General features: G+C 48.1%; 1 protein-coding gene across 1 annotated transcript in view; it reads right to left on the reverse strand.

Moving 5' to 3' along the window:
* The window catches only part of GPC3 (glypican 3), a 196,185-nt gene that overhangs the window by 158,806 nt on the left and 10,179 nt on the right, over nucleotides 1-27,200 (reverse strand). The window contains exon 2 of the mRNA XM_088665404.1: nucleotides 14,489-14,650. Coding sequence (XP_088521530.1) covers nucleotides 14,489-14,650 — 162 coding nt within the window. The remainder of the gene's footprint in view (nucleotides 1-14,488; nucleotides 14,651-27,200) is intronic.

Genomic DNA, 27,200 nt, shown 5'->3' on the forward strand with positions numbered 1-27,200 from the left:
CCTACATCACCGCTATATAATCAATACCTCACAAAAAAGGAGGGTTCAAGGTAGAAATCTGAGCACTTTTGACACCTCTCCTAGTCCTCCTATCACCCCTCCCAGGTATGAATTCCTAAACACAAAGAGAAATTAACATTTTCATAAGAGTTGATCACTGTCTTTTGTTCAGAGGAGTCTTCCATTGTGAATGAGGTACCATTGATGGGGAATTATGGCTCCCAAGTTGCTAGTCATGTGGAAATGTGTGCATATACTGATCCTTAAGCCTTCCTTAAGGCAGGGTTGAGTCCAAGCGGGAGGGGTGAGGGTCTCTGGAGTGGAGCAGAGGCGAAGAAGGTGGTGTTGCGAGGGATTCTGGGTAACTGCAGCTGTCAGGTTCGGTCACCCCACTCTGTTCATTAGTAATGGTGTCCTGCAACCCCCTTATAATTTTCTATAACAACTTGAACTGGTGAAGATAACTCTTGCCTCGGTGTAATTACGGAAGACAAGAGCTAACCCCATTCGAATGCTTCGGAGAGAAAAGGCCCGATGGAGGTTGGTGCAAGAGGCCTCCACTCTCACTGCATACCCTCCAACATTTCTCACTCCCCACAACTAACCCTCCTCAACCCCCCACAAAGCATTTCCACCAATGGGACACGGCAAACATGCCCGCCCCACCATCCTGAGAAAACCCCATAATCCCGATTTTAATTCATTTTATTCAATGGTGGATTTACAAAAAGAAAAACACACCAATCGTTTTTGTTTTTAGGAAGATGCAGGCGTACAAATCATTAAAAAACAAACAAACACAAGTCTCCTTGCGCTCTACTCTGCTCCCCCTTTCTTATCACCCAGGGCGCCCTGCCCTCTGCCTCCCCCTCAGAGCTGGTGGGTCCCATGGGGCAGCCTCTCCTCCTTGCCTGCTCTCCAGCAGCCTCTAAAAGCTGCCCAAGGGAGAAGGCCATGGAGAGGCAGCAGGGTGCAACTCCCTGGCAATTGCTGCTGCTTGGGACAAGCGCTGGCTCCTCCTTCCTGAGCTCCGTGGTGGCAGCATTGGCAGGCAAAATAGGGACAATCCAGGATCAGATCAGAAGCTGGGGTGGCTTTTGTAATTCCAGGATTGTCTCTGGAAAATCAGGACACTTAGAGGGTATGCCACGGACATGCTCATTTGAAAACCAAAGCACCCCAACTGCAAAAGGAACAGAATCTATGCAAACTTGATACTTTATGCAAGTATTATTTCTGATCTCCAAACATCCAGGAACCACTCCTCAGACCTGCTCTTCAAACATGCAATCCACTAGATCAGTGTTTCTCAACCTTTTTTGGGCCACGGCACACTTGTTCCGTGAAAAAAATCACGAGGCACACCACCATTAAAAAAGTTAAAAAATTTAACTCTGTGCCGTCCTATATTATAATTATGACTGTAAGAAACACTTGCCAAATATTGCTTTCTGGCGGGTCAGTGCTGTGTATTGGCGGCCGCCAGGCTCGTTTGCACTGAGCTTTGGGAAAAAGGAGGAGAAATATTGCTTTCCTGCGGGTTAGGCCTGTTTATTGGCGGCCGCCAGGCACGTGACAATGCAAATCGCCCTTCTCGTTGCCGCACGTCGCGGCACACCAGCCAGCGTCTCGCGGCACACTAGTGTGCCGCGGAACAGCGGTTGAGAAACGCTGCACTAGATTGCAGTGCACTTGGCATTCTCCTGATCTACAGCTTCCTATCAGCTTCTGAGGGGAAGCAGGGAATGGACGCTCCTATGCTGGTTCATCCAGTCCAGTATCCTGTTCTCACAGTGGCCAACCTGCAAGAAGTCCCAAAGCAGGACCACCTGCTATATCAGTGATGGGCAACCTTTTGAGCTTGGTGTGTCAAAATTCGCCAAAAAACCGAGCATAACTCGGGTGGTGTGTCACTTCGAGGAAAAAAAACATAATTTCACGATATTTATAGTTTAAATAACAAAAATGTATAATCTATATATATATAAATGTAAAAATCTTGAAATTGTCGGCCACTATGTTCTCCGTAACCGCTTGACCGATCATCCTGAAATTTTGACACAACGATCCAGGCCACTCCCCAGGGGTTGCTGGGGACAAGAAAACCTCAAATCACACACCTGGGCAGGTGTATTTATCCACTCCATTACAAGTTCCCCCTAACGTCTCCAACACCGTCCTCCGATCCATCCACTCTCACAATAACACTCCCCCCCCACAGACACTCAGAGCCTTTCCACCATCTTGGGAAACACCAAACCACCATCCTCCGATCGGTTCCCTCTCACCATCCTCTCAACATTTCCCTCTCAACCCCCCCCCACATACTCTCATGAATGCTTTTCTTCCTCTTCATCCCCTACTCAATAACATCCTCCAAACCTCTCCAACAGCGTCCTGCGATCCTTTCCCTCTCATAATCACACCCACCCCAATACCCCTCAAAACCTTTCCACAATCTTGCTGACCTCCTAAACCACCGTCCTCCGATCCATTCCCTTACCTTCCTCCAATACTTCCCCTCTCAAAATCCCCTCATAAACAAAGTCCTATAAACCTCTCCAACAGCATCCTTCGATCCTTCATCCACTCCTAAACATCGTCCTCCAAACCGTTTCCCACTAACAATCACAGTCTCACAATCACACCATTCCCTCTGACAATCACACCCTCTTGCCATCACTGAACACTCCACACACCCCATTTCAATTATCCTAAAAATCGGTAAAACAACCTAATAAACCCCAAATATATTACAAAACTCCCCAAGGGAACCACAACACTCCAAATAAAACAGGGGTACTCTAAGCCTACCAATCCACTATCCAGACCACGCAGAAATACACTTCCATCACCAAAACTAACACTTCTACAATCAAAAAAGAAAATTAAAGATAAAATAACTTAATTACTGGCAACTCCAACATCCATTCACACCTTCCACAGTTCCAGGACAACCTCAGGATAAACTACCTTCACCAAAACTACAACTCCACCAATCCAAAAGGGACTCTAAAGGTAGGATGCCACATCTCTACCCCCAGCAACATGACTTTTTACCTTCTGAATATTTACAATTCTTTTCGGATCTCATACCAACCTCACACCCTTTACTTGCAGATCACTCCAACATCCATTTCTACCTAGCAAATATCCAGGACAACCCCAGGATAAACTACCTTCACCAAAACTACAACTCCACCAATCCAAAAAGGACTCTAAAGGTAGTATCCAACATCTCTACCCCCAGCAACATGACTTCTTAACTTCCTAATATTTACAAATCTTTTCGGATCTCATACCCACCTCCCACCTTTTACTTACAGACCACTCCAACACCCATTTATACCTACCAAATATCCAGGACTAAACTACCTTCACCAAAACTGCAATTCCACCAAACCACAAAGGACTCTAAAGGTAGGATACCACATCTCTAACTCCCACCACAAAATCCCTTAAAAAACACCAACAATCTCCAATAACTCCATAATACCACACATTACTAAAAAAATCACAAGGCCAAAATTAAAATTCTGTGGATTAGACCTAGAGTCAGATTGCTTCTCACATGGACAACTATATGTTGCATGCTCAAGAGTTGGCAAACCAGATAATCTCTACATCTTCACAACAAATGGAACAACTAAAAATATTGTCTACCCACAAGTACTATCATGTTAAAATAAAAATAAAAAAACCCCTCATCAACCATCTATTCTCCCACTAAAGTACAACAAAACTAACATCACCTCAAACCCCCCAAAATGACAAAGAAACAACAAAATGAACAATACAAATAAGTACCTTTGAGGAATGGAGGAAAACTATAAGCAGATTTGTTTGGGCGGGGGGGGGGGGGAAACCCAGGATACAATACAGACTGCTAACAGAAGCAAGAGAGAGGGGGGGATGGAGGGTCCCTGACCTAAGGTTATATTATGTGGCGGCCAGCTTCTGCTGGATAAAAGATTGGCTGACTCTAAAAGACCAAGAACTCCTTGAATTGGAGGGATTTAGAAACATTAAAGGGTGGCATGCCTATCTGTTGTTGGAAAAGAAAGGAAGCCAAAGAGAATTCACAGATCATATATTTAAAAAATCATTATATCAAACATGGATTGAATTTAAAGAGTGGGTGGAACCACAAAGTACATGGTGGGCGTCCCCAGTGGAAATGATGGCTACAGGCAATTGTGGAGGGAGGGAGAGGTGGCCAACCTACCAAGAATTATTAATAAAAGAAAATGATCAATGGCACTTGAAAACATATGAAAAGATCAAAGAGTACTGCCAAAGTTGGCTACACTATGGACAGGTTCAAAGTATTTTTAAAATACATAAGGAGAATGGTTTCCCGGAGAAAGAGTCTAAACTCCAAGAATTAATAATTAAAGATGGGGAAAAACCATTGGGGAAGATGTACAAATTTTTATTAGAAGAGGAATTAAAAGATGAACTGACCAAGAGTGTCATGATAAAATGGGCTATCGATTGCGGGAAGACGCAATTTCTGTAAACCAATGGGAGAAAATGTGGAGAGTGGACTCTAAATTCACAGCATGTATGTCTATCAGGGAAAATTTATTTAAAATGTTCCATAGGTGGTATGCCACACCGGAAAAAATCGCCAAATTTTATAAAGTAGGGGATGGCAAATGCTGGAAATGTAGAAAGAAAATCGGAACTTTCTATCATTGTTGGTGGACTTGCCCAGAGGTGGCCACCTATTGGAATAAAATTTATGAAAAGATTAAAAAAATGCTAAAATGTACCTTCGAAAAGACCCCGGAATTATTTTTGCTAAGTCTCATTCCCTCTAACATACCAAAAGACAGAGTGAATATTCTATTATATGCGTGTGCCGCAGCTAGGATCCAATTGGCAATGAAATGGAAAGGAGATGCATTACCCTCAATCCAGGAATGGCAGGAAAAATTACTCGAATATTTGAAGATGGCGAAATTGACAGCTATAATTAGAGACGTACCCAGGCAGAGAATCATGAACGAATGGAGATATGTACAGGATTATATGGAGAAAGATAATCTAGAATGTAATTTAATGATGTGCTTTGAGTAAAGAAATTACAAGAGGAGAATTCAACATAATGTGAATTTATTAGGTATGAATTGTGTATAGACATAATTTAGAATTCAGCAATGGAAAAGTAATATATCCAGGGACGCGTGTTACAAATAATAGGAAACAATTCTTTTTATTTTTAGCTGCGTCTTCTTTTTTCCTTTTTCTTCTTTTTTTTCCTTTTTCCTTTTCCTTTTCTTTTCCCGTACCTTTGAGCCTAGGCATTTTTATGTAAAGGTATGTTGTATTCCTTTTTTTTCTCTCTTACTTTTGAACTTTTAATGTATTTTTGTCTTTATTTGATTTGTATATTTGTTTTTGTATTCTTTGTAATTCTTTTGAATAAAGTTCTATTTTAAAAATTAAAAAATTAAAAAAAAGAATACATCAAAAGACACAAAACAACAACTAAACTTCACCAACCACAAAAACACCTCACCGTGATCAAAGTTTCAACTCAAAAAACAACTTCGATGGTAAGTCTAAACCAACCACTGAAATGAACACCTCCAACAATTCCTTCAAAAAAGATGAAGACAATATCTTACCATCAAATAAATAAATAAAAACCTTCACAAAACACCATCCTACCCCTCGAGACAAGGACTATTTCATACACCCTTCCTTCTATCCAGTAACAACAACACTACTCATCCATTAAATGCAGCATTTAAAAATTACGACTCCTAGAACATCAACAACATCCATCACCTTCAAACAATACCTTCAACAACGCCATCCTAAGACTATCACGATGACAATTCAACCACAACAAGAACTTCAACAACCACGGGGGGGGGGGGAACCCACCAAAATACAAAGGCAAGCATCCAAAGAACAAACGCTAACCCAAACATTGACTCAATATCTTCCTACTTTTCAAACTACAAACACAACGCCACAGCAACGCATGGCCGGGTCAGCCTTAAACTTATGAGCTAGTTGTAATATATAACTGTATTTAATAAACCAAAAACTAATTATTTAACCTAACCTAACCAAAAAACCCTTATTCATCACGAAGTGCCCAGAGTTGTTGAGCTTTTTGGGGGGAGCTGCTAACCTTTTGGGGGGGGTGCAAAAGTTGCTTTGCTTTTGGGGGGGATGCCCCAAAGCTGCTGCACTTTTGGGGGGGGGAAGGAAAGAGAACAAAAATAAATGATGAATAATACCTTCGCTGGAACTAACACGCAGCACCGACATAGTCTGCCAAAGCGCCACCAAAACCAGCACAGAACAGGTTAAAAAATGAACACTGTGACACCCAATCATAGTCTGCCAAAGCGCCAGAAAAAACCAGCACAGAAAGGGTTAAAAAACAATCTCTCTGGCTACCAGCAACAGCGGAGACAAGCTGTAGGAGGAGCGGGAGAACAAATGGGGAAAACAACAACAACAACACGAACGTGCCAGCTGTGAGGGCTCTGCGTGTCACGTCTGACATGCGTGTCATAGGTTCGCCATCACTGTGCTATATGCAGCAACAGGTGTCAAGAGGCATTTCACCTCCAGCACTGCAGGTAGAACAGTAGTCAAGGCTACTAGTCATTCTGTGGATTTTGTGTTACTGTGTGTCTATTCTATTGACATAAGCCACTCTGACTTTTCAGTCGGGGGGGGGGGGTGGAGTGGGAAACAAGTTTTATAAACAGTGGCATCGCTAGCCTTCTGGCTGCCTGGGGCAGCAAACCTGAAGGCACCCCGCTGGAGGGCGGGGCGTCCGTCGCACGTGACAACGCACGACACACGTGGATCCGAGGATCCCGATGCTAGAGCGGCAAGCTGCCGGCAACCTGCTCCGTGGCTTGCTGACGCCCCTCACCACTCCGCCTGAGCAGGAAGAAGCACAAAGCGAACTACAGAGCGGGTTGCTGGTGCCGCTGCTCTAGCATTAGGATCCTCAGATCCAGGTGCTGGAGCACCGCCACCAGCAACCCACTCCGTAGCGCACTTTGTGCTTCTTCCTACTCAGGCGGAGGTGGAGCGGCAGCGACAGCAGAGGGAAGATGAGCAGCGCGAAAGGGCTGCCTCCAGAGAGGGGCTGCTTAAAATGGTGCTCAGCCAGCTCAGCCCAGCCCCCTTCCTCCTCTAGGCAGGGCAGGGAGAAGCCAGGAGGGGGGAGGGGGAAGCACCATCGTGGTGGGTGGGTGTGAGAGAGAGGGAGAGGGGGAATGGAATGGCACTGGGGGGGAATGGCACAGCCCAAATGAACAGAATCCCCATGCCGATCCACGGACAGTCCGTGGGCCGGATCCTGAAGGCAATTGGGCCTGATCCAGGCCCCAGGCCTTAGTTTGCCGACCACTGCAATAGAGTTTTTAAGCCATTCCAGAGGTGTGGAGCCAATTGGTCTCTAACCCTTAGGGGCTTTCCCTGCATACAAAAGACAGGCTCAGACAGATGGAGCAGACGAGGCCACTAGTGGGTCCAGCAGTCAAGAAGGCTGTTTCTGCACACATGTTGCCCAGGGAAGTGAGGGGCAGATGGGGCTCATCAGCCTGGGAAGGGAGCCCATCTAGGCAGCCCAGGACCTCCATAGGCACTGCCCAGGTTTGTGCCCTGGGGAGATAACTTCAGTGCTGCTAACACAGCAATTTGACTTCACACCCAGACGCACACTCCATTGCAGGGTGCACTTTGAGAGCAGGGCACAGTTAGTGAAGTCATTTACTTAACATTGTTAGAGACCTTTCCCTTTTTAAAAGCATCTGGTCTCATATCAACGTTAACATAGCAAAAACTGATTTGAGTTTGAAAGTGAAAGGACCTTAAAAGGAGACGGGTACGCTCTGCTTTTTTTTAATCAAAAACGAATATTCCAATAGATGGAACACAAATCTTTTATCTTGCAAGCTCCAAGTATGATAAAGTTCTTCCAAGAAAACTCAATAAAATTCAGACATTTTCATCGTAACAAATAATTTAGCCTCCTCTTTTAGCCGACTCCAGGATTAGGATTGGCTATCTGATATATTTGTGGCATAGGTGCCTCTAAAGTCATTAAGATAACCTGATAGAAGTTTGCTGTATAGAAACTGCCTCTTTTCACCTGACAGATGAGAAAGAAACAGCTAAAAAACCAAAACTGGAGGCAAATCTTACAGTAGCAGAGAATCCACCAACTTTGGAGAGTGCCAAAATCTATCAGGAACGACAGCGCATTTGCTAGTGGGGCCCCTACAGTGCAAATGAGGAGGAACAGCATCTCTAAATGAAGCCCAATAAAAAAGCTTGTGTGTTATCCCAGCCATGGGCGTACCCAGCATGGGGCAGCGGGGGGCAGCTGCCCCCCCCAGAAGCAAAAAATTAAATGGTTATAAAGTGATGAAACAGGCAGCAGCCAAGGAAGGAAGGCAGGCATCCCGCTGGCGACACAGCCTAGAAGGGAAAGGGCTCGGCTCTTGCTCCAACACCAGCAGCAGCCCCAGCATGCTCGCCACCCTCCCGCTCCCGATTCCCACCCCCTAGTTTTAATCCTGGGTACGCCCCTGATCCCAGCCACATTTAAACCACTAGATAAAGCTTCTGCCTGATCAGAGTGCCATGCAAGGGCCAGGGGATGGACGGACATTACTGTAACATTGGTGTAACATGTAACATGGTGACAATTACCACATGATCTACCCAAATTTCAGAATACTTTTATGCCAGCAGAAGTGCCCACAGATAGGAATGGGCAGATCTTTCAGTTTCTCATTTTTTCCCCAGTTGCCAGTTCACTTCACCACATTGCCACATCAGCCTGTTATTACTGTTAATGAAGCAACAACTAAAAAAATAAGCTAAACATCGCAATAAAATGAAAAGTCATACTATATCATCAACAAATCAATACAGCATTTATAATCTGTAAAACAATTTTAGTGACACTAACACAATAGTAGCCAAAAGATAAACTAAGCACTGTTAAGTTCGTGCCTACACTCTCCCCACCCCCATTACTCATAACCTTTCACAATATTCAGCTCATTAAAACGCGCATCATGCCTGTGGCAGCAACTCCTTGGGCTGGAGGTGGGTCAGGAGAGGTGAAGTCAACCACCCCCTGGTAGCAGGCAGAGTCTCTCTCCCCTCACATTTGTTCTTTCTTTTGTAGTTGGGGTCAGTCCAGGCTCTGCCATCAAAGGGGAGGTGGGGAAAGGCCTGAAAGGCAGAGAGAAAGCGCATACACTGTACTGCTATTCAAGATCCGTGCATTTAAAGTGGGTTAAGGAGCTCTAGCCCAACCATTTTTTCCTCTTTCTTTCTTTCTTTTTTTTCCAAGCAGACTTTTTGCACTTTGACTGATTAATGGGAGGATGTGTTACACCTCACAGGCAAACCCGGGTGCTGAATAAGCAAATTATCCGGAAGCACCCATAGAAACGAGACTTCTGTGTTACACTGTGACAAACCACTGGGTTCCCTTGACTCCCTTAAGTTACCACGGATATTCATCTCTCACAAATTAATAAAAAAAATGCATGTTTCGCAAATGCCAGAGAATTGACACTAGTGTTTTGTAAGAGAGTTTTACTTGGTAGTATATCCATCCTAGTGAATCTCTGCAGAGCTGAGCTTAACACCACCACAAGTGATACTGTAATGGACTAAAAAGGAGAACAATACAGACTTCAAAGAAATATTCTGAAAACCCTTCTATGGCAAATGGACAGAGAAGCTCAGTACACAATAACACACATGTAAAACCACGATTTCTTCCCCAGCCCTTATTTGTGTGTGTTATTCCTGTTATACATGCAAAGGCCTGAAGGTCTCAAATCTTCATAATCTAACAAATTTTGCTAAGTGAACACAGTAACAGACATTCCTGGATGAGATTTTGGAAAATGCCAGGCAATTCCCCATGATCTTTATCAGCAGTGAGGCTGATGTGATTTCAGTGGGAATAAAATGTAACCCCACTCGCTGGATCATCACCTTGTCGTGGTGAGTGGACTTGCATGTTCCTATGACCCTTGTGAGCGAAGCCGTCGGGAATCTCGTACTCCCAGCAGGGTCACCCAAGGCAGTAAGGTCAAAGGGAAGGAGCTAGACAAAGAATTATCCAATAAGTCCTCAACGACAGAACAGAAGGATGATAACAAGTGGTATGTTACAACGGCTGTGAAGGCGGATGAAGGCTGCAGCAGATAGGAATCTACCGGTCTGTTGTGACTACAGTGGAACCTCGGTTTATGAACACCTCGGTTTACAAATTTTCGGTTTACGAACTCCGCGGACCCATCTGGAACGGATTGATTCACTTTCCATTACTTTCAATGGGAAAGTTCGCTTCAGTTTATGAACAGACTTCCGGAACCAATTACACCCATGCTTTGGGTTAAGTACGCTTCAGGTTGAGTACTCCGCGGACCCGTCTGGAACGGATTAATCCACTTTCCATTACTTTCAATGGGAAAGTTCGCTTCAGTTCATGAATGCTTCAGTTTATGAACAGACTTCCAGAACCAATTGTGTTCATAAACCGAGGTACCACTGTACTTTCATGCCATCGGAACAGAGCCCTACTGCGAAGACTCTGCGTTGGTCAGCATGCACTGGTGTACACACATAAAACAAATTCAAGCACAGGCATCTTCCAAAAACTGAACCCAAACCCCAAAAGTCCCATGGTGATTGGCAAATGGTAACGGGGGCAGGATCGTGAAATCTGGAAACCCCTAGTCATGAACCACATGGAGGGTGGATACAGATTCAGTCGTTCTGACTCAAGGAACGAGGCAGTTGAGCAGCTCGGCAGCTGTATCCATGACTGAGTGAGCAGCCCTTTTTAGGATCCACTCTGCTCACCCCAAAAAGGGGGAGGAGCTAGAAAAGGTGCCCTAAACATAGTCTGCCTCCTTTTTCCCCTGACTGGATTACCGCGCCCAGTGGGGTCACCACCTAGCGGTCGTAAAAGACAATTGAACTTTGGAACATGGAATATACGGACTTCGTTAGATGACGCAGACAGCGGGCGTCCTGAACGCAGAACTGCCATCATTGCAAGAGAGCTGTGGCATTTTAACATCGATATCATAGCGCTTCAAGAGACTCGAAGAGCGGGCGAGGGACAACTGAAGGAAGAAAAAGGAGGCTACACATTCTTCTGGAAAGGTCTATCTGAACAAGAACATGGAATACATGGGGTACGCATCGCTATCAAAAACGACCTTGTGACGCTCCTGTCAGACGTCCCTACCGGCATCAATGAGCGACTCTCAACCCTTTGAATGAAGGTCTCCATATTTTATATTCCAAATATAGAAGATTGGCTAACCAAATTAACAAATTATCAAAATTTAGCAGTTAAAAGTGGGAATATTGAAAGGGTTAAGTGAAGAGAAAGCAGGGAAGGATTGGAAATTATTCAAATTATATTTAAAGAAACAGGTAGAGAAAGCGAATCTTGTAGCAGAGATATGAAGGGCATAAAAACAAAAAGCAAAAGAGAAAAGAAAAGTAGAATAAAGTATGCAATATATCAAGGTAATATAAATCAGCATACAGTGGTACCTCTACTTACGAATAACTCTACTTACGAATGTTTCTACTTACGAATGGAGCTCCGCCCGCCATCTTGGATGCGGTTTAGATAGGATTTTTTCTACTTACGAATTTTTAGATAGGGTTGCTTTGACTTACGAATTTTTTCTTCCAATGCATTCCTATGGGCATAGCTGCCAAGTTTTCCCTTTTCTCGCGAGGAAGCCTATTCAGCATAAGGGAAAATCCCTTAAAAAAAGGGATAACTTGGCAGCTATGCCTATGGGATTCAACTTACAATTTTTTTCTACTTACAAATGTGCGTTCGGAACGCATTAAATTCGTAAGTAGAGGTACCACTGTATAGGAGAGGCTAGAAGTCACAAGTGGTGGAGGGGTGTGGGGTGAAGCCTTTTTTAGAGTTGTTTAATCTTAGGATATTTTTGTTATGTGTTACTTCTGATTATTATTATTATTATTATTATTTATTATTACACATATGATTTAAAGTTACGTTATCCTTATGTATTTATGATTTGGACTTAATTTTATTTTACAATTTGTCTGTTTAATTTTGTTGTTTGAGGTTTTTTTGTTATTTGAATGTCTTTTATGTTTGAGCTTTTGTTATGTTGAGACCTCTATTAAGTTGTGTTGATTATGTTTGCGTTTTTTTTCCTTTTATGTATATGTTTTTCAAAGAACGAAATAAAGTTCTTTTAAAAAAAATTTTAAAAAGAAAAAAATAAAGGTCTCCAAAAACCAACAGGCTACTATTATAAGCGCTTATGCACCAACACTGGATGCCGATGAAGATATTAAAGAAAAAAATTACTCTCATCTGGAAGCTGTGCTATTTCAGACACCTAAGGAAGATAAAATTATCCTCCTGGGTAATTTTAATGCAAGAGTTGGGCGAGATTTCATTCTGTGGCCTGGAACTATTGGGAAAGAAGGAGTTGGCAACAACAACAACCAGAACGGAATCTTAGTTTTGACGATATGTGCAGCACACAACCTTGTTATTACTAACACACTCTTTTGACAGAAAAATAGACTTAAAACTTCATGGGCGCATCCTCGGTAAAACCACTGGCACCTCTTAGACTATGTTATTGTCCATGCTAAAGATCGCTGTGATGTGCTCCTTTCCAGAGCTATGACGAGCACTCACGACTGCTGGACAGATCACCGACTAATACGCTCCACGATGGCTATCAAGATTATACCTCAACGCAAGCTTCAAGGAAGGAAACCAAGGCGCAAAATGAACACTCAAGCCCTTCAAGATCCCATTAAGCGGGATTGCTTCCAAACGACTCTTAAGGACCACCTGCTTTCAGAATTCCCTGATAACATCAAGGAACACTGGACCAAGCTAAAAACATCCATTATTGCAGCCTGTGAACAAACTATCAGATACCAAACCAAGAAACACCAGGACTGGTTTGATGAGAATGACAGTGAGATTGAACGCATGATTGACAAGAAAAGGAAGGACTTTCAGATCTGGCAAAGATATAGAAACTGTGCCAACTAAGAAAAAAACCTATGCCAACGCTAAGGCTGAGGTTCAAAGAAGAACCAGAGAACTAAAAAACACCTGGTGGATAAAAAAAGCTCAAGAGATCCAGCACTTAGCTGACACTCATGTTGCACACAGTTAAAGCCACAAAGACCATCTATGGGCCAATAAATCATGGCATACGCCCCCTACGCTCAGCAGGCGGTAACACACTTCTAAAAGATAAAGAAGCTATTGCACTGCGCTGGAAAGAACATTACCAACATCTCCTTAACCACAACTCCCCCGTAGCTGCTGAGGTCCTCTCACAAACTCCGCAAAAGCAAGTTAGAGATGAGTTTGCAGTATCTCCAAATCTGGGAGAGTTGTGTACAGCTATTAACCAAATGAAAAACAACAAAGCCAGTGGACCTGGTGGGATACCTGCCGAAATCTTCAAAGTGGGTGGAATTGAACTTACACAACAACTTCACAAGCTCATCGAAAAAATCTGGGAAAGAGAAGAAATCCCAGCAGACTTTAGGGATGCCAAAATTATCAATCTCTTTTTTTTAAAAAAGTGACAGAACTGATTGTGGAAACTATCGAGGCATCTCTCTATTAGCTGCAGCTGGCAAAATTCTTGCAAGGATCTTAGCAAACCGTCTGGTTTCTTTGTCGACGGGAAACTCCCTACTGGAGTAGAAATCATATATCGAACAGATGGAAAGCTCTTCAATCTGAGCAGGCTGAAAGCAAAAAGTAAGGTTACTGTAACTTCCATCATAGAGCTTCAGTGTGCTGATGACAACGTAGTGTGCGCACGCTCAGAGGATGACCTCCAAACCATCCTAAACAGCAAAAACTCTGTCTTCCATTCCAGAGATCAGGAGAAAATGCAGGGAGGGGAGAGGGGGTGGGGCCAGGTGCTCTTGCCTCTTAGGCAAAAGCAAAGGAAAAGGAGACTGCGCTGCCTGATTTCCGGTGCCCAGACATGGGCAGAGCACCCGAAATCGGTTCTGCGCATGTCCAGACATGCGCAGAAGGAACCTCCCTGGCAGGTACTGAAATCGGGGGATTTACAGGATTTTTTCCATTCCGGGCTGCTAACAGGAAACGGTTTAAAATACGGGGGTTTCCCACGAAAAACGGGAGACTTGGCAGCTATGGGCAGGGGAAGTGCTGGTTTTCTGCACTACAGCAACAAATTGGATCTCCACCAGGAGATCCCAAAATGAACTGTGCCAATCTGAAGCTCAGTTCCTGAGCAGCTCACTGGGTACCTGCAGCTCTCATCGTTGCAGTTTAGCCATGTTTCATAAACTCAGGAAGAAGGGTGGGGGACTTACTCCCTGACCCTCTGAAGATACCCTGCCTGGCATGCCTAGCTAACCCCAGCCAGTGGCCATCCCACGCAATGCTGCCACCTACCTTGGAATGTCGCCGCGTTCTGGATGATGAGGAACTTCAGCTTCATGCTGGCCGACTGCAGGAGCTGCTCCATGTTGGAACGGGCCATGACTTGGTATTTCTCCTCCATTTTCCGGGAGCAGCATGTCGGGCCTCTGGGGAGGCATACCTGCAAATCTGATCCTGTGGGCAGAACATCAGGGAGCATCCCATTAGCACAGAGCAGGTCTTCAAACAGGCAGGGACCGGGGATGTTCAGAGACTCTGGGTGCTTTGGTAAAGGAATACTGGCAAGCTCTGGTCTGCGGTTGGAATATATGTGCTGTTTCCTCTCTTTCCACCAATCAAGCTGCACATTGCATCTGGACCCCAGAGAGGAAGGGGGTGGAACAGAAACCCCTTCATAGCAGCTCTACTGTGAGGTTCTCTTTTTTTTCTAGAAACTCACAAATATAATTTTGATGCATTTCCACCAACCTGTAGCCCTTCTCCCTCCATCTATTTTGGACCACATCTGCATTGGTTGTGCTGGTTGGGGCTGGCAGGAGTTGCCGTCCAAAAGAGCTAGAGGGCACCATGTTGGCAATGGCAAGGTCAGGTGTGATTTCTTTATATCCCACCTTTCTCCCAATATGGGACTCCCGTCTGCCTACACAGTGTCTTCCCCAGTGATCTCCTGAGAAGATCTGGGCCAGTTTGAGACCTGCTTAGCTTTGGAAAGGGAATGACCTCATTTACCCCAGAAGAACAGGCCCTGGAACCATCCATTTTAGCAAAGAAAGGGGAGGATTATATTTGGATCAAGCTGATGGCCATGCTCTGCCTCCATGGTCAGTGGCAGTAATGCTTATTGAGCAGCAGCTGCTGGAAGCTGCAAGAGGGGAGAGTCAGTACTGCTCTTGCTCTTAGGTTCTGCTTGTGGGCCTCTCAATGTGGCACCTTTGTGGCCACTGTGAGAACAGGAGGCTGGGCCGGACAGACCCCCTTTGGCGCTCTTGACCTGCCCTGAACAAGGAACACAAGACCCTTGCCACCTGCACTCCAATAAGTCATCGCTAGTTAACAAATTAAACCTTCCTCTCTTGTTTTATCCATTTTCATAAGGGCATTAGACTCCTTGGCTAATTGCAAAGGAATGCCAGACAAGCACCACTTGTTCTTCTGCTCAATAAAAAGCACATTAAAAATAAAAAAAAATCAAAGGGAACTATTAAACACCCCTGGTGGGAGCGGATGCTCCAGTTGCACAGGGCACTGTTGGTTGGCAAGCCCACTTTCTCCGCTATAGGCAGATATATAGAAGGCAATCAGACACCGTTCTATCACCACAGGAAGCCTCAGCGAGGACAGGAAGTCTTTCTGACAGCATGGTCTCTGTGCATCATGCTAAAAGAGGGTGGAAGACATGCCCTCAAAGCATAGCAAGAAAGAGGCAAACCTATGGTGTTTGACAGCAAGTGGTATTGAGGTACAGTGGTACCTCGGGTTACAGACGCTTCAGGTTACAGACTCCGCTAACCCAGAAATAGTACCTCGGGTTAAGAGCTTTGCTTCAGGATGAGAACAGAAATTGTGTGGTGGCGGCTCGGTGGCAGTGGGAGGCCCCATTAGCTAAAGTGGTACCTCAGGTAAAGAACAATTTCAGGTTAAGAACGGACCTCCAGAACCAATTAAGTTCTTAACCTGAGGTATCACTGTACACTATGCCTGGTCATGGGGCTCCATTTAGTCAAGGGAAATGGGAGGTGTGTGTCTGACAGTACAAAGTTGAACTTCGCATCTCAGTAGAGTTCAAAAAATCATCCGACAAGAGTCTGTGACAAGAGCACCCCTGCGACGAAAGTCCCTCTCACTTTCTGTCTTATAACTCTGACCTCTCAATTATTAAAAGCACTAGCAGGGATTTCTGAGGTAAATAAAACCTCCCACTTATCCCTCTAGCCTTTCTTTAAACCCTCTAGCACTTGTGGGTTTTCAAAAATAAAAGAGAGTCATCTTCCAGCCTAAACGTGACCAGGTACCTATATAGACTTGGGGCTATAAATAAGACTGTTCCTATGTGCGCTCAGATAAGGGTTTCCCTTCGCTAGAACCTCCCTTACTGTAAAGCTAGCCTCCTTCCTGAGGTAACTTTATTATCACTCAGAACCTGTCTCCTCCTTTAGCCCCCCCCTTTCTTGGTGCACTCTCAGCCACAAACTAACCTTTCTCCTCTAAAAGGCAGTTTTGACAGTTTAAAAGAGTTCCCCACCACCTGGGTTCCTGGGTACCTTAGCTGGAAAATAAAATAGACGATTACTAACTCCTCTTGTCTCTGAGTTTTATTGGCTAACTCAGAAGATAAGCCATTTTTGGCTTACAACAATGTGACACTTTAAAGATGGATATTTATTGGCTTGAATCTTAATGGTTGCTTTCTGGTAACATTGGTACAAACTTAATTTCACAGATAACGTTCTTGGTAATCAAATAACAGAATACCTATCCACTACTTCATCTACTCTAAATTCTACCTTCTCCACAACCACCCAAGCTCCCACACAGAAAACCCCAACCGCCAACTGACATAACTGTTCCCCTTTCCATTTAAACCCCATGCAGGCCACGCCTCCCATGGAATGTTGCTGCCAGTTAACCAGGAGTCTGGGTTAACCCTTCGATAGGTCGGTTGCGAAACAAAAACATAACATAACTGTTTCAAATCCGCCACAACCCCCAGAAAATTGGGGGTGGGGGAGAAAGGCAAAGAGGGGGGAAGCATTGCATTGGGTGGAATTTGGCAGCTTCAAACCATTTCTTGACAAATCTCAAACAAGAACAGTTTCCCCAAAAAAGACCAGATACAGCAGCAGCCTAGCAGGGATGTGTTTGGTGACAGGCAGAGGCGTACCATGGAGATCACACTTTTTATATATATATTTAAAAAGCAAGAGAGAATTATTAGGCCATTGGCTTTTCCTGTGCCATATTTTATTTTATTGGAAAGCTCATATATCCACAATGCAATAAATATATTGGGCGTCTGATACAGAAAAAGAAGAAAGGGGTGGGGAATGACAGCATGCAGGTCAAGCTCTGAGCTATCTGTTTTTAAGAACCTCATTAAAAAGAGATAAATTGTATACCAACGATGCTCAATACGTTATATAAACCAGAACACAAGGAGGATCTGCATGGGCGTAGGCAGGGGGGCAGGAGGGGGGAATTGCCCCCCTAGAAGCAAAAGGCTAAGGGGCGCAGCGTGGCAGCCCCAGGCTCCCGCTCCCAGCGCGAAGCTCCAGAGGCACGCGGGGAGCGTAAGCGGAGGGGCGCTAAGCGGGAGCGGGGAGCGTAAGTGGAGGAGGCAGCCCCAGGCTTGCGTTCCCCGCGTGCCTCTGGAGCTTCGCGCCGGGAACGGGAGCTTGGGGCCGCCTCCTCAGAAGACCTGGGAGGCGCGGAGAAGGCAGCCATAGGCTCGCATTCCCCGCACGCCTCTGGAGCTCCGCTCCCGGCGCGTGGGGCCGCCTCCTTGGAAGAGCTGGGAGGGCGCAGGCCACGTAGCCCCGCCCACATTCCCACTGTGGCCCCTCCCCTCCCGCCCCTTGCCCTCGCCCCTTGCCCCCCCTAATTTTGATCCTGGGTACGCCCCATAGGATCTGGCTTAGGGCATCTGTTATCCCTTATCCTGTGTGACACCTCCCTGCCTCCAGGCCCAAATGTAGTGTGTCTTAGTCAAGCTGTACCAAGTTGAGGTTGCAATGGCCAGGAAAAGGATGATGCCACGGGTACCATGTATCTCTACCCCAGCACAAGCAAAGGAAGTCTCTTGATCTTAACCAAATCCACCATAGCACCAGGAAGGGCCCCTGTGCGGTCGAGAGGAGAGAGCATTAGGTCTGTGACTCAACAGGCAGAGCACCTCTTTCACAGGCAGCTGGTCTCTGGATCACCCCCCACACACACACACACACACATACCCATAACTTCTAGCCAGAACTAAACAGGGCCGGTGCGTCCATTAAGGCGAACTAGGCAGTTGCCTAGGGGGCCAAAATGGAGGGGGCGCTGGCCAGCCTCATCCAGGGCTGCCACGCTTACAGCCAGCCCGTACATCCTGTCCCCCTTCAACACAGCCGGCATCTTGGCGACAAAGCAAAGGCTCCCGCGGGCGCTGCTGCTCCTCCTGTTGCTGCTGCGCCGCCGTCACTACTCGCTCTAAGGACCTTTAGCCTCTGAAGCCGCCTCTCTGCCCATGCCGCTGCTGCTCCTGAGTGCAAGTGCGGTGTTTTGGCTCCGTTGCCTCCCAGCCCCTGACGGTTGCCAGACGAGGCCTCGAAGTGCCACCTCGTGTGTGGGGCCGGCTCAGTGCAGCCTCAGGCAGAAAGGGCCAATGGGAGAGGCGGCCCGTGGAAATCGGGGGGGGGGGGCTTTCCCCAAAATTAGCTCGCGTAGGATGGAGAGATGCCGCACGTAGGTGTTTGCTATCGGGTTGCTGATAGCATGTCTACTCGAAAGTCAGACCCACAAATTTTTTAAAAAGCAAACGTGTGTTCAAGTATTTCTACTCAGAAGTAAGTCTCACTGAGTCCAATGGGACTTACTCCCAGGAAAGTGAGAGAAGGGTCGGCTTACAGTGCAATCCTATATATGCCTACTCATATATACTCATGATTGAAATATGATTGGCTGTGGGGGGGGCACCAGAAGGTGATCTCGCCTGGGGCGCAAAAAACCCTAGCACCGGCCATGGAACTAAACATGGAATAATTTAGAACAGGGCAGTCCAACACACCCAAAGGCAGTCCAACTGCAGCCCTCAAGGCCTTTTTCTTTTCTATTTTGAGGCCCATGACAACATTCGACACCCCCCCGCCCAGAAGTCCTCATGCTGCCTTGCCAGGCCAGTGAGGAATCCAACATGGTGGATCACTCTGTACTTCATCTGCCTGCAGCTTTCCTCCGGGTGTTTCTCCGGGTGGGTAGGAGCACTCTACCTTAAGCTCCTTGGATAAAAAGACGGGATATAAATGCAACAAAACAAATAAATGTGGAAACATCACATGTACCAGGCACGTGGTTCTGCCACGTGGAGTTTTGGGGACTCGACACATGCCACAGCTGGGCTAGTGTAGCACAAGAGTCATGATTTGGGAAGCCCTGCACCCAGATGCTGCTTCTCCTAGAAACCTGCCAGATGACCTTCTGTAGGAACACCTCCTCTTAGCTCAGTGATGGCGAACCTATGACACGCATGTCAGATGTGACACGCAGAGCCCTCACTGCTGGCACGTGCCCCATCGGCCCATTCGTGCTGTTGTTGTCCCCCCCATTTGTTCTCCCGCTCCTCCTCATGCTAGTCTCTGCTGTTAAAACCTGGATCCTTTGTTGTTGTTGCTGGTAGCCAGAGATTGGTTTTTTAACCCGTTCTGTGCTGGGTTTTTTATGCTTTGGCAGACTATGTCAGTGCTGCATGTTAGTTCCAGTGAAGGTATTATTCATAATTTATTTCTGTTCCCCCCCCCCCAAAAAAAAGCGCAGCAGCTTTGGGGCACTCCTCCCTAAAAGCAAAGAAACTTTTGCAACCCCCCCAAAAAACCTCCAAAACTTTGGTCAGGAGCTCCCCCCAAAAAGCGCAACAACTCTGGGCACTTTGTGATAAATAAGGGTTTTTTGGTTTGGTTTGGTTAAATTATTAGTTTTTTGTTTACTAAATGCAGTTATGTATTGCAAAACCACTTCCGCTGACACGGAGGTGGGGTTGTGGGCTTGGCCCGACAGAACTCTCGCGATGGGGCTGAGATTCAGCCCTCTCGCGAGTAGGGGAATCCCCGCCACGTCATAAGCAGGCTGGCCAATCGGGTCAGCCGGGGCGGGGCTTCCATCCATTTAAACTGGGACGGGGCGGGAACGCGTCCTCTTTCGCCCCGGATCCCAGAGGAAGAAGTTCGCCATTAAGAGTGTGGCCACGTGCGCCTCCCGTGCAGCCATTTTGAAAGGGCCCATCAGTCCCAGCCCCGGCGGCCATCTTGGGAAGGCCCACGTGTCCGAGTGGGGCGGCCATTTTGAGTGTCCTCTTCCCGCTCACACTTCCCCTTAGCGGCAGCAGATTTCTCATTGGCCTTACTGTATTATTCATGGTCTTGGGGGCTGGCTGTATTGGCTGCACTTCGCTCATTTAGGGATCCTTGGATATTTTGACCTGCTGTTTTGATTCTGCGAATAACCCATATTATTGTGCCTTCACTTTTCGTGAATACTGAGCTGATCCTGGGAATCCTGGGAATATTTGGTGTGCTTGCATTCCTCTCTTGCGTGCATTCCTCTCTTAGCATAATAGCCTTTTGTTGGTGGACCTTTGCTAAATATCTGGGCCTTGCTTAAACATTGTCGGGGGTTGTGTGGGCATTAATTAACTCACGTAGTAAGCTAATACCTATTTGTCTGCTCTTTTCCACATTATTTTCTTATTGCCCCTTTCCAACTCTGCCTGTTACCTCTGACTGTCACCCGCTTCTCCAAGCTTGGGGGTGATTGCGTCTTTGGCTCGGTCAGTGCTTTATTAGTGGGCTTAGCCTAGCTGTATATTCTTTATCTTAGCATTAACCCTTTGCCTTACCGTCATTAGATTGCAGTCGACTGCTGCTTTTGGAGGGAGCTAGCTTTGGGCGGGCGTTGCTGCACACCGCTACGTATAGCGCTTTAGTTAGGCCCGCTATAGCCCGCAGGACCATGGCTGGCCGCAGCCTGCGCAACAAATCTAAGGGTGCAGCCCCCCCAGCCAACACTGACCTCGCGGCTGCAGGCCCTGCCCCGGCTTTCAACCCCGACGCCTTGGCCCAGGTGGCTTCTAATTTGCAGAATATCTGTAATCAGCTAGGTCCATTGTGCAGCACTTTGGCCCCACTGTGTGTTTCTCTCGCCTCTGCAAACCGGGCGTCACAAAATAGTGTTGCCAGCTCCCAGGCCTGTGTCCTCGAGACTCCTCTGGAAAATAGTCAGGCATCTAGCTCCTCTAATTTCTCCCTTCTTAGTTCTCAAACTAGCAGTGGGGGAGCTCCTGGCCCCTTGCTTACCAGCACGCAGCGGGATGATGGTGCCCGCCCGGGCACATCGGCGTCTTTCACGAATAATTTTGCCCTTCTTAGTTCTCAGGCCAGTGTTGGGGATGCTATCAGCGCGTCTGCCGCTTTGTTCCCTAGTCAGCGGCAGGACGCAGAAGCACGAGGGGGCACATCTGCCTCCTGCATGCCTAACCCTCATCAGGTCCAGGCTGCACCTGCCTCCTTCATGCCTAACCCTCATCAGGTCCAGGCTACAGCGCAGCCTTCTCAGCAGGCTAGTGGAGCCTCCTTCATGGCTAACCCGCATCAGGTCCAGGCCTTAGCGCAGCCTTCTCAACAGGTTAGTGGTGTCTCGCAGGGTTCATCGCCTTCCTTCATCCATAACCCTCAGCAGGTTGCCAACACGGCACAGGCAGCGCAAGCAGGCGTTCAGATCCCCCACCAAGGTCCACGTGACTCCTCTCAGGACGTGGGTCGTGCCCCACCGTCCCCCCTCCTGTCTGCTCAGTCTGTTTCAGATCTCCTCAGGTCTCAGGCGGTGCAGGCGCAGATGCGCCCTGGACCGCTTCAGGCGGCTGCAGGTTTGAGCTCGGCACCAGAGGCCATCGGCACGGGGCCTGGGCCCGCCAGTGTGGCCCCAGCCACCGAAGAGGGACATCAAGGTGGGAAGGCGAAGAAGAAGACCAACAAGCGGAAGCGCAGCAGGAAGGACGACTCCGATGATGAATCAGGTACGTCTTCCGACTCGGACGCCGACATCCCTATGGAGGATTATTGGGGGGTGGCTGAGGACCAGATGGGCCTCCCAGCCTGGGTGCATAGGAGGAGGGCTAGCTCCCATCGGAGGTCCTTTAATGGTACGCTAGAGTGTCGGGGCGGTGCTGTGGTTCCTGAGGTGAAAGTCTCCACCTGTGCGGACACTGACATAGTGCTGGGGTCCCACCTTTCAAACCGTAAGCGGGAAAAGATACTGAACGGGGACTTCATAGATGTCTTCACTCTCCTGCCCCTGTCGCACATGTTAGGGAAAGGGGAGAAGAGGAAGCAGTATGGCAGGCGCAAGTTCAGAACCCCGCGCGCAGAGCGTACTTTTGACAACTGGCACGAGGGCATACATATTTGGGTGGCTGTGATTTCGGCAGCGTATCCCAAGAGGGCCATGCATTTGATGGCTTACATAGCGGATGTCAGGTTGGCCTATTCAATGGCTGGGGAGGCGGCGGCACTAAACTATTATGAAGATTTTCGTAGAAACGCCTCTCAAAACGCAAAGACTCGCTGGGACCAGAGGAATCAGCATTTCTGGAGCAACCACGTGGTCCCCTATGTCGAAAAGAAGCAGGTGGAGCCACAAAAGTCTCTCAGGTTGGAACCCAGGAAGGACCCCCGTCGTAGGGTCTGCTGGGAATTTAACAGGGGCCTCTGTCAGAGGCCCAATTGTAAGTACGCGCATGAGTGCGACAAGTGTCTCGGACGGCACCCTGGGGTATCTTGCTTCAAGGGGAGGCAGCCTTTTCGGGGGGGAAGAGGCGGTGGCTCCAACCAGGGTTCCAGGAACCCTCAAGGAAGTGCGCAAGGATCAGCCCCTGGCCAAAATAGATACTAACACATCGCTAACAATAGCACGCTCCCCCATAAAGCTTTCCCCCCTGCGTTCACTCCTAGACCTCTACCCCAACATCAGTGCGTCCACCTACATCTGGGACGGTTTCTCTCAAGGCTTCAGAATCCCGGTGCTTTCCCCGCCTTTGTCGGGCGACCCGCCCAACCAAAAGTCTCTGCGGGAGAGGCCAGACATAGCGATCAAGAAAATCAATAAGGAAATAGCTGCTGGTCGGGTGGCGGGCCCCTTCGAAGCACCACCCATCCCCGGACTCCACATTTCCCCCCTAGGAATCGTGCCAAAAAAAACACCGGGTGAATTCAGACTCATTCACAACCTCTCTTTCCCTATTGGTAAATCGGTAAACGATGGAATCCCGCAGGAGCTTTGTACCGTGAAATACGCTTCCTTTGACCAAGCCGTTAAGTTGGTTAGACAATTTGGAAAAGGGGCCTTGATGGCCAAATGCGATATAGAGTCGGCCTTTCGCCTTCTGCCAGTTCACCCTCAGGACTTCAAATGGTTGGGCTTCAGGTTTGAGGGGGCGTATTTCATAGACAAAGCCATGCCCATGGGCTGTTCGGTTGCGTGCGCAGCATTTGAGGCTTTCAGCACGTTTCTGGACTGGGCCCTCCGCTTTAGAACAGGATTAGCGGGCGTCACACATTACCTAGACGACTTCCTCTTCGTGGGTAAGGGAAATAACGCAGACTGCGCAGGCCTTATGCGGGCCTTCGCTGCCCTTACTCAGGAACTTGGGGTGCCCCTGGCGGCCGATAAAACCGAAGGGCCCATGGTTAGATTAACTTATTTAGGGATAGAATTGGACACCGTGGCGCAAACATCGCGCTTACCCATGGATAAGTTCACTGCCCTTAAGGAACTAATCTCGGAGCTCATCCTCCTCAAAAAGGTTACCCTTAAACAAATTCAATCACTACTTGGCCATCTTAACTTCGCGTGCAGGGTCATTTCGCCAGGACGCCCTTTCTGCCGTCGCCTAGCGAGGCTGACAGTGGGTCTCAAGCGGCCATACCATAGAGTCCGCTTGCCCAAGGGGGTAAGAGCCGACCTTGAGGCCTGGCTGACCTTTCTGGACCATTTCAACGGGGTATCACTTTGGCAGGACAATCTGAGCCTGAGTTCTGATTTCCGGGTGCAGTCGGACGCAGCGGGCTCCCTGGGTTTTGGTGTTTACTTTAAGGGCAGATGGTGCGCTCAGCCTTGGCCAGCAAGTTGGCATGACTCAGACATCACACGTGACCTAACTTTCTTAGAATTCTTTCCAATAGTGGCCGCGGTGCACTTGTGGGCTGAGGAATTCAGGAACCGCCGGGTCTGCTTTAGGACCGACAACCAGGCGGTGGTTAGCGTCCTTTCACGACAATCATCCCGTTCCAACAGAGTCTCTGCCCTTCTTCGGGCTTTTGTGCTGCGCAGCCTAGAATTGAACATGCATTTCACAGCAAAGTTCGTTCCAGGGGTAAATAACGATATCGCGGATGCATTGTTTCGTTTCCAGATGGACCACTTCCGCTCGTTGGCACCGGAGGCACAGCAGTGGCCAGAGCCATTCCCGGAGTCCCTATGGAGCCTTGGGAGCGAGAAATCTTGAAGGGGGTATTTGCGTCTGTTGCCCCCTCCACGTTGAGCTCATATAGGCGCGCGTGGAACGAATTTTTAAGTTTCAGACGTAAGGGTCCCGTTCCCGCACCGCTTGACCCCCCTTCAGAAAGGGAGGTCATGCAATATGTGGTTCACCTCAGGGAACTGGGTCGCACAGCGAAAACACTTAATTTGCACACAGCAGCCATCTCATTCTTTTGCAAATCACTCTACTCTAGGGACCCCTGTGATAACTTCCATCTACGCAGGGCCATGGAAGGATGGCGCAGGTTGCAACCGCCGGCTCGCGACTCAAGAAGGCCCATCACGTTTGATCTGCTGTGTCAAATTCACACCCACCTGCGTGCCCTCTGCTGGTCCGACTACGAATCTAGTCTCTTTTCAGCAGCCTTTTCCTTAGCATTTTTTGGGGCCCTAAGGGTGGGAGAAGTAGTGTGCGAAGACCACCCCAATGGTCTCTCCCGGGGGATCAGGATGCAGGATGTGTCCTTGTCCAATTCCTTAGCGGTCGTGCACATCCGACGATCGAAAACTGACCAGCGGGGAATGGGTGCCACCATTCGCCTGCCAGCAACTGGCAGTCACGGCCCATGTCCAGTGCAAGATCTAAGGTGCTTCCTTTCCCTGAGGCCGGCTGGCACTGACCCTCTGTTGGTTCACGAAGACAAGTCCAAACTCACGCGTGCCCAGTTCACCCGGGTTCTACGTAAAGCCATAGCAGCTTGTGGCCTGGAACCCAGCCAATTCTCCGCCCATTCCTTTCGTATTGGGGCAGCTACCTCCGCTATGCACATGGGTTTGTCGTCTGAAAGGATTCAGGAGCTGGGGAGGTGGAAATCGAATGCTTACAAGGGTTACCTGCGCCCCACCCCTTAGCCTTCTCCCCAGACTGATCCCCGCCTGTCATTTTCCTTTTTCAGGTGGGCACCACATCTCGGTGTGGATAGCGGGTCACAGCATCGTCCATTGGGCCCAGAAAAGGGCAGTTGAAACGGGTCTGGGGAACGGTCTCGGCCTCCCAGGAAATGTGAAAGTTTCGTGGATTTCCCGGAGGGGGATGCGATGGAGCGAACTCTTACCAGCAATCCAGGCCAGGGCTGCTTCAGTTGGGACCCCCACGCGCTGGTCATACAGCTGGGGGAGAATGATTTGGCGTACAGGAACGCCGTGGACTTGAAATTGAGCATCTTTGAGGACTTTGATAAGTTGCTGGCTTCCTTCCCTCGGATGACGCTGCTGTGGTCCTGCCTGTTGCAGAGACGTGTTTGGCGTGACGGGCACTGCCCTAAAGCTTTGAACAAATCCAGGAGGCTTCTGAATTCGTTTGTGATGCGCAGGGTGCTGGACCTTAACGGTCAGATAATCGATCACCCAGAATTGATACGCACTGAAGCAGCCCTTTATCGCGAGGATGGGGTACATTTATCACCACTGGGAAACGATATTTGGTTGGGGGACCTAGTCAGGGGATTAGAGCATTGGTTGCGGGTGTGAGGGTATTGGCGGCGAGCCTTTGGGGCTCGATTGGCGGTTAGGCATTGGAAATTTGCATAAGAGAAATGGGGGGGCAGATTGCGTCATCCTCTGCCCGCAATTTGGAGATTTAACCCCGTTAAAGGGGTTCCGGGGGCGGTTGCTTTGTCCTGGGCCTACGAAGGTCAGGGCCTGATGGCACCCCCCAACGGTGGCCACAGGAGGTGTCTCAGTAGATTTACATCACTGGGCTCCTTTCTGGTGGTTAATTTCTCCCAGACTGTAACACACGGGTTACAGTCGGATATAGTCGGTTAGGTTCCAATGCCTAAGCCAATACCGCTCAACATCCGAAACCAATAAAGTTGTGGCCTTTTCGCCCACTTAAATCTAATTCACTGTGTCCTGTGTTTTTATTTCCTGGGGAGGGAGGGACATTGCTACACAAAACCACTTCCGCTGACACGGAGGTGGGGTTGTGGGCTTGGCCCGACAGAACTCTCGCGATGGGGCTGAGATTCAGCCCTCTCGTGAGTAGGGGAATCCCCGCCACGTCATAAGCAGGCTGGCCAATCGGGTCAGCCGGGGCGGGGCTTCCATCCATTTAAACTGGGACGGGGCGGGAACGCGTCCTCTTTCGCCCCGGATCCCAGAGGAAGAAGTTCACCCACCCTCCCGCCCCTTAGGCTAGGCAGGTCAGGCAGGTTAGGCCGACGCTGCTATGGATTTCGGTCGGTCGCCTCGGTTGGCCGGGGGGCCGGGTAGGACTTTTTCCACTTGGGCTAGCCAAACTGGTTTTTTCGCCTACCTCATGGCAATTCGTCACAACTTGGTTTTGCGGTTAGGCATTGGAAATTTGCATAAGAGAAATGGGGGGGCAGATTGCGTCATTCTCTGCCCGCAATTTGGAGATTTAACCCCGTTAAAGGGGTTCCGGGGGCGGTTGCTTTGTCCTGGGCCTACGGAGGTCAGGGCCTGATGGCACCCCCCA

This window comes from Zootoca vivipara, chromosome Z2 (assembly GCF_965207765.1).
Source record: "Zootoca vivipara chromosome Z2, rZooViv2.hap1.1, whole genome shotgun sequence".
NCBI lineage: Eukaryota > Metazoa > Chordata > Lepidosauria > Squamata > Lacertidae > Zootoca > Zootoca vivipara.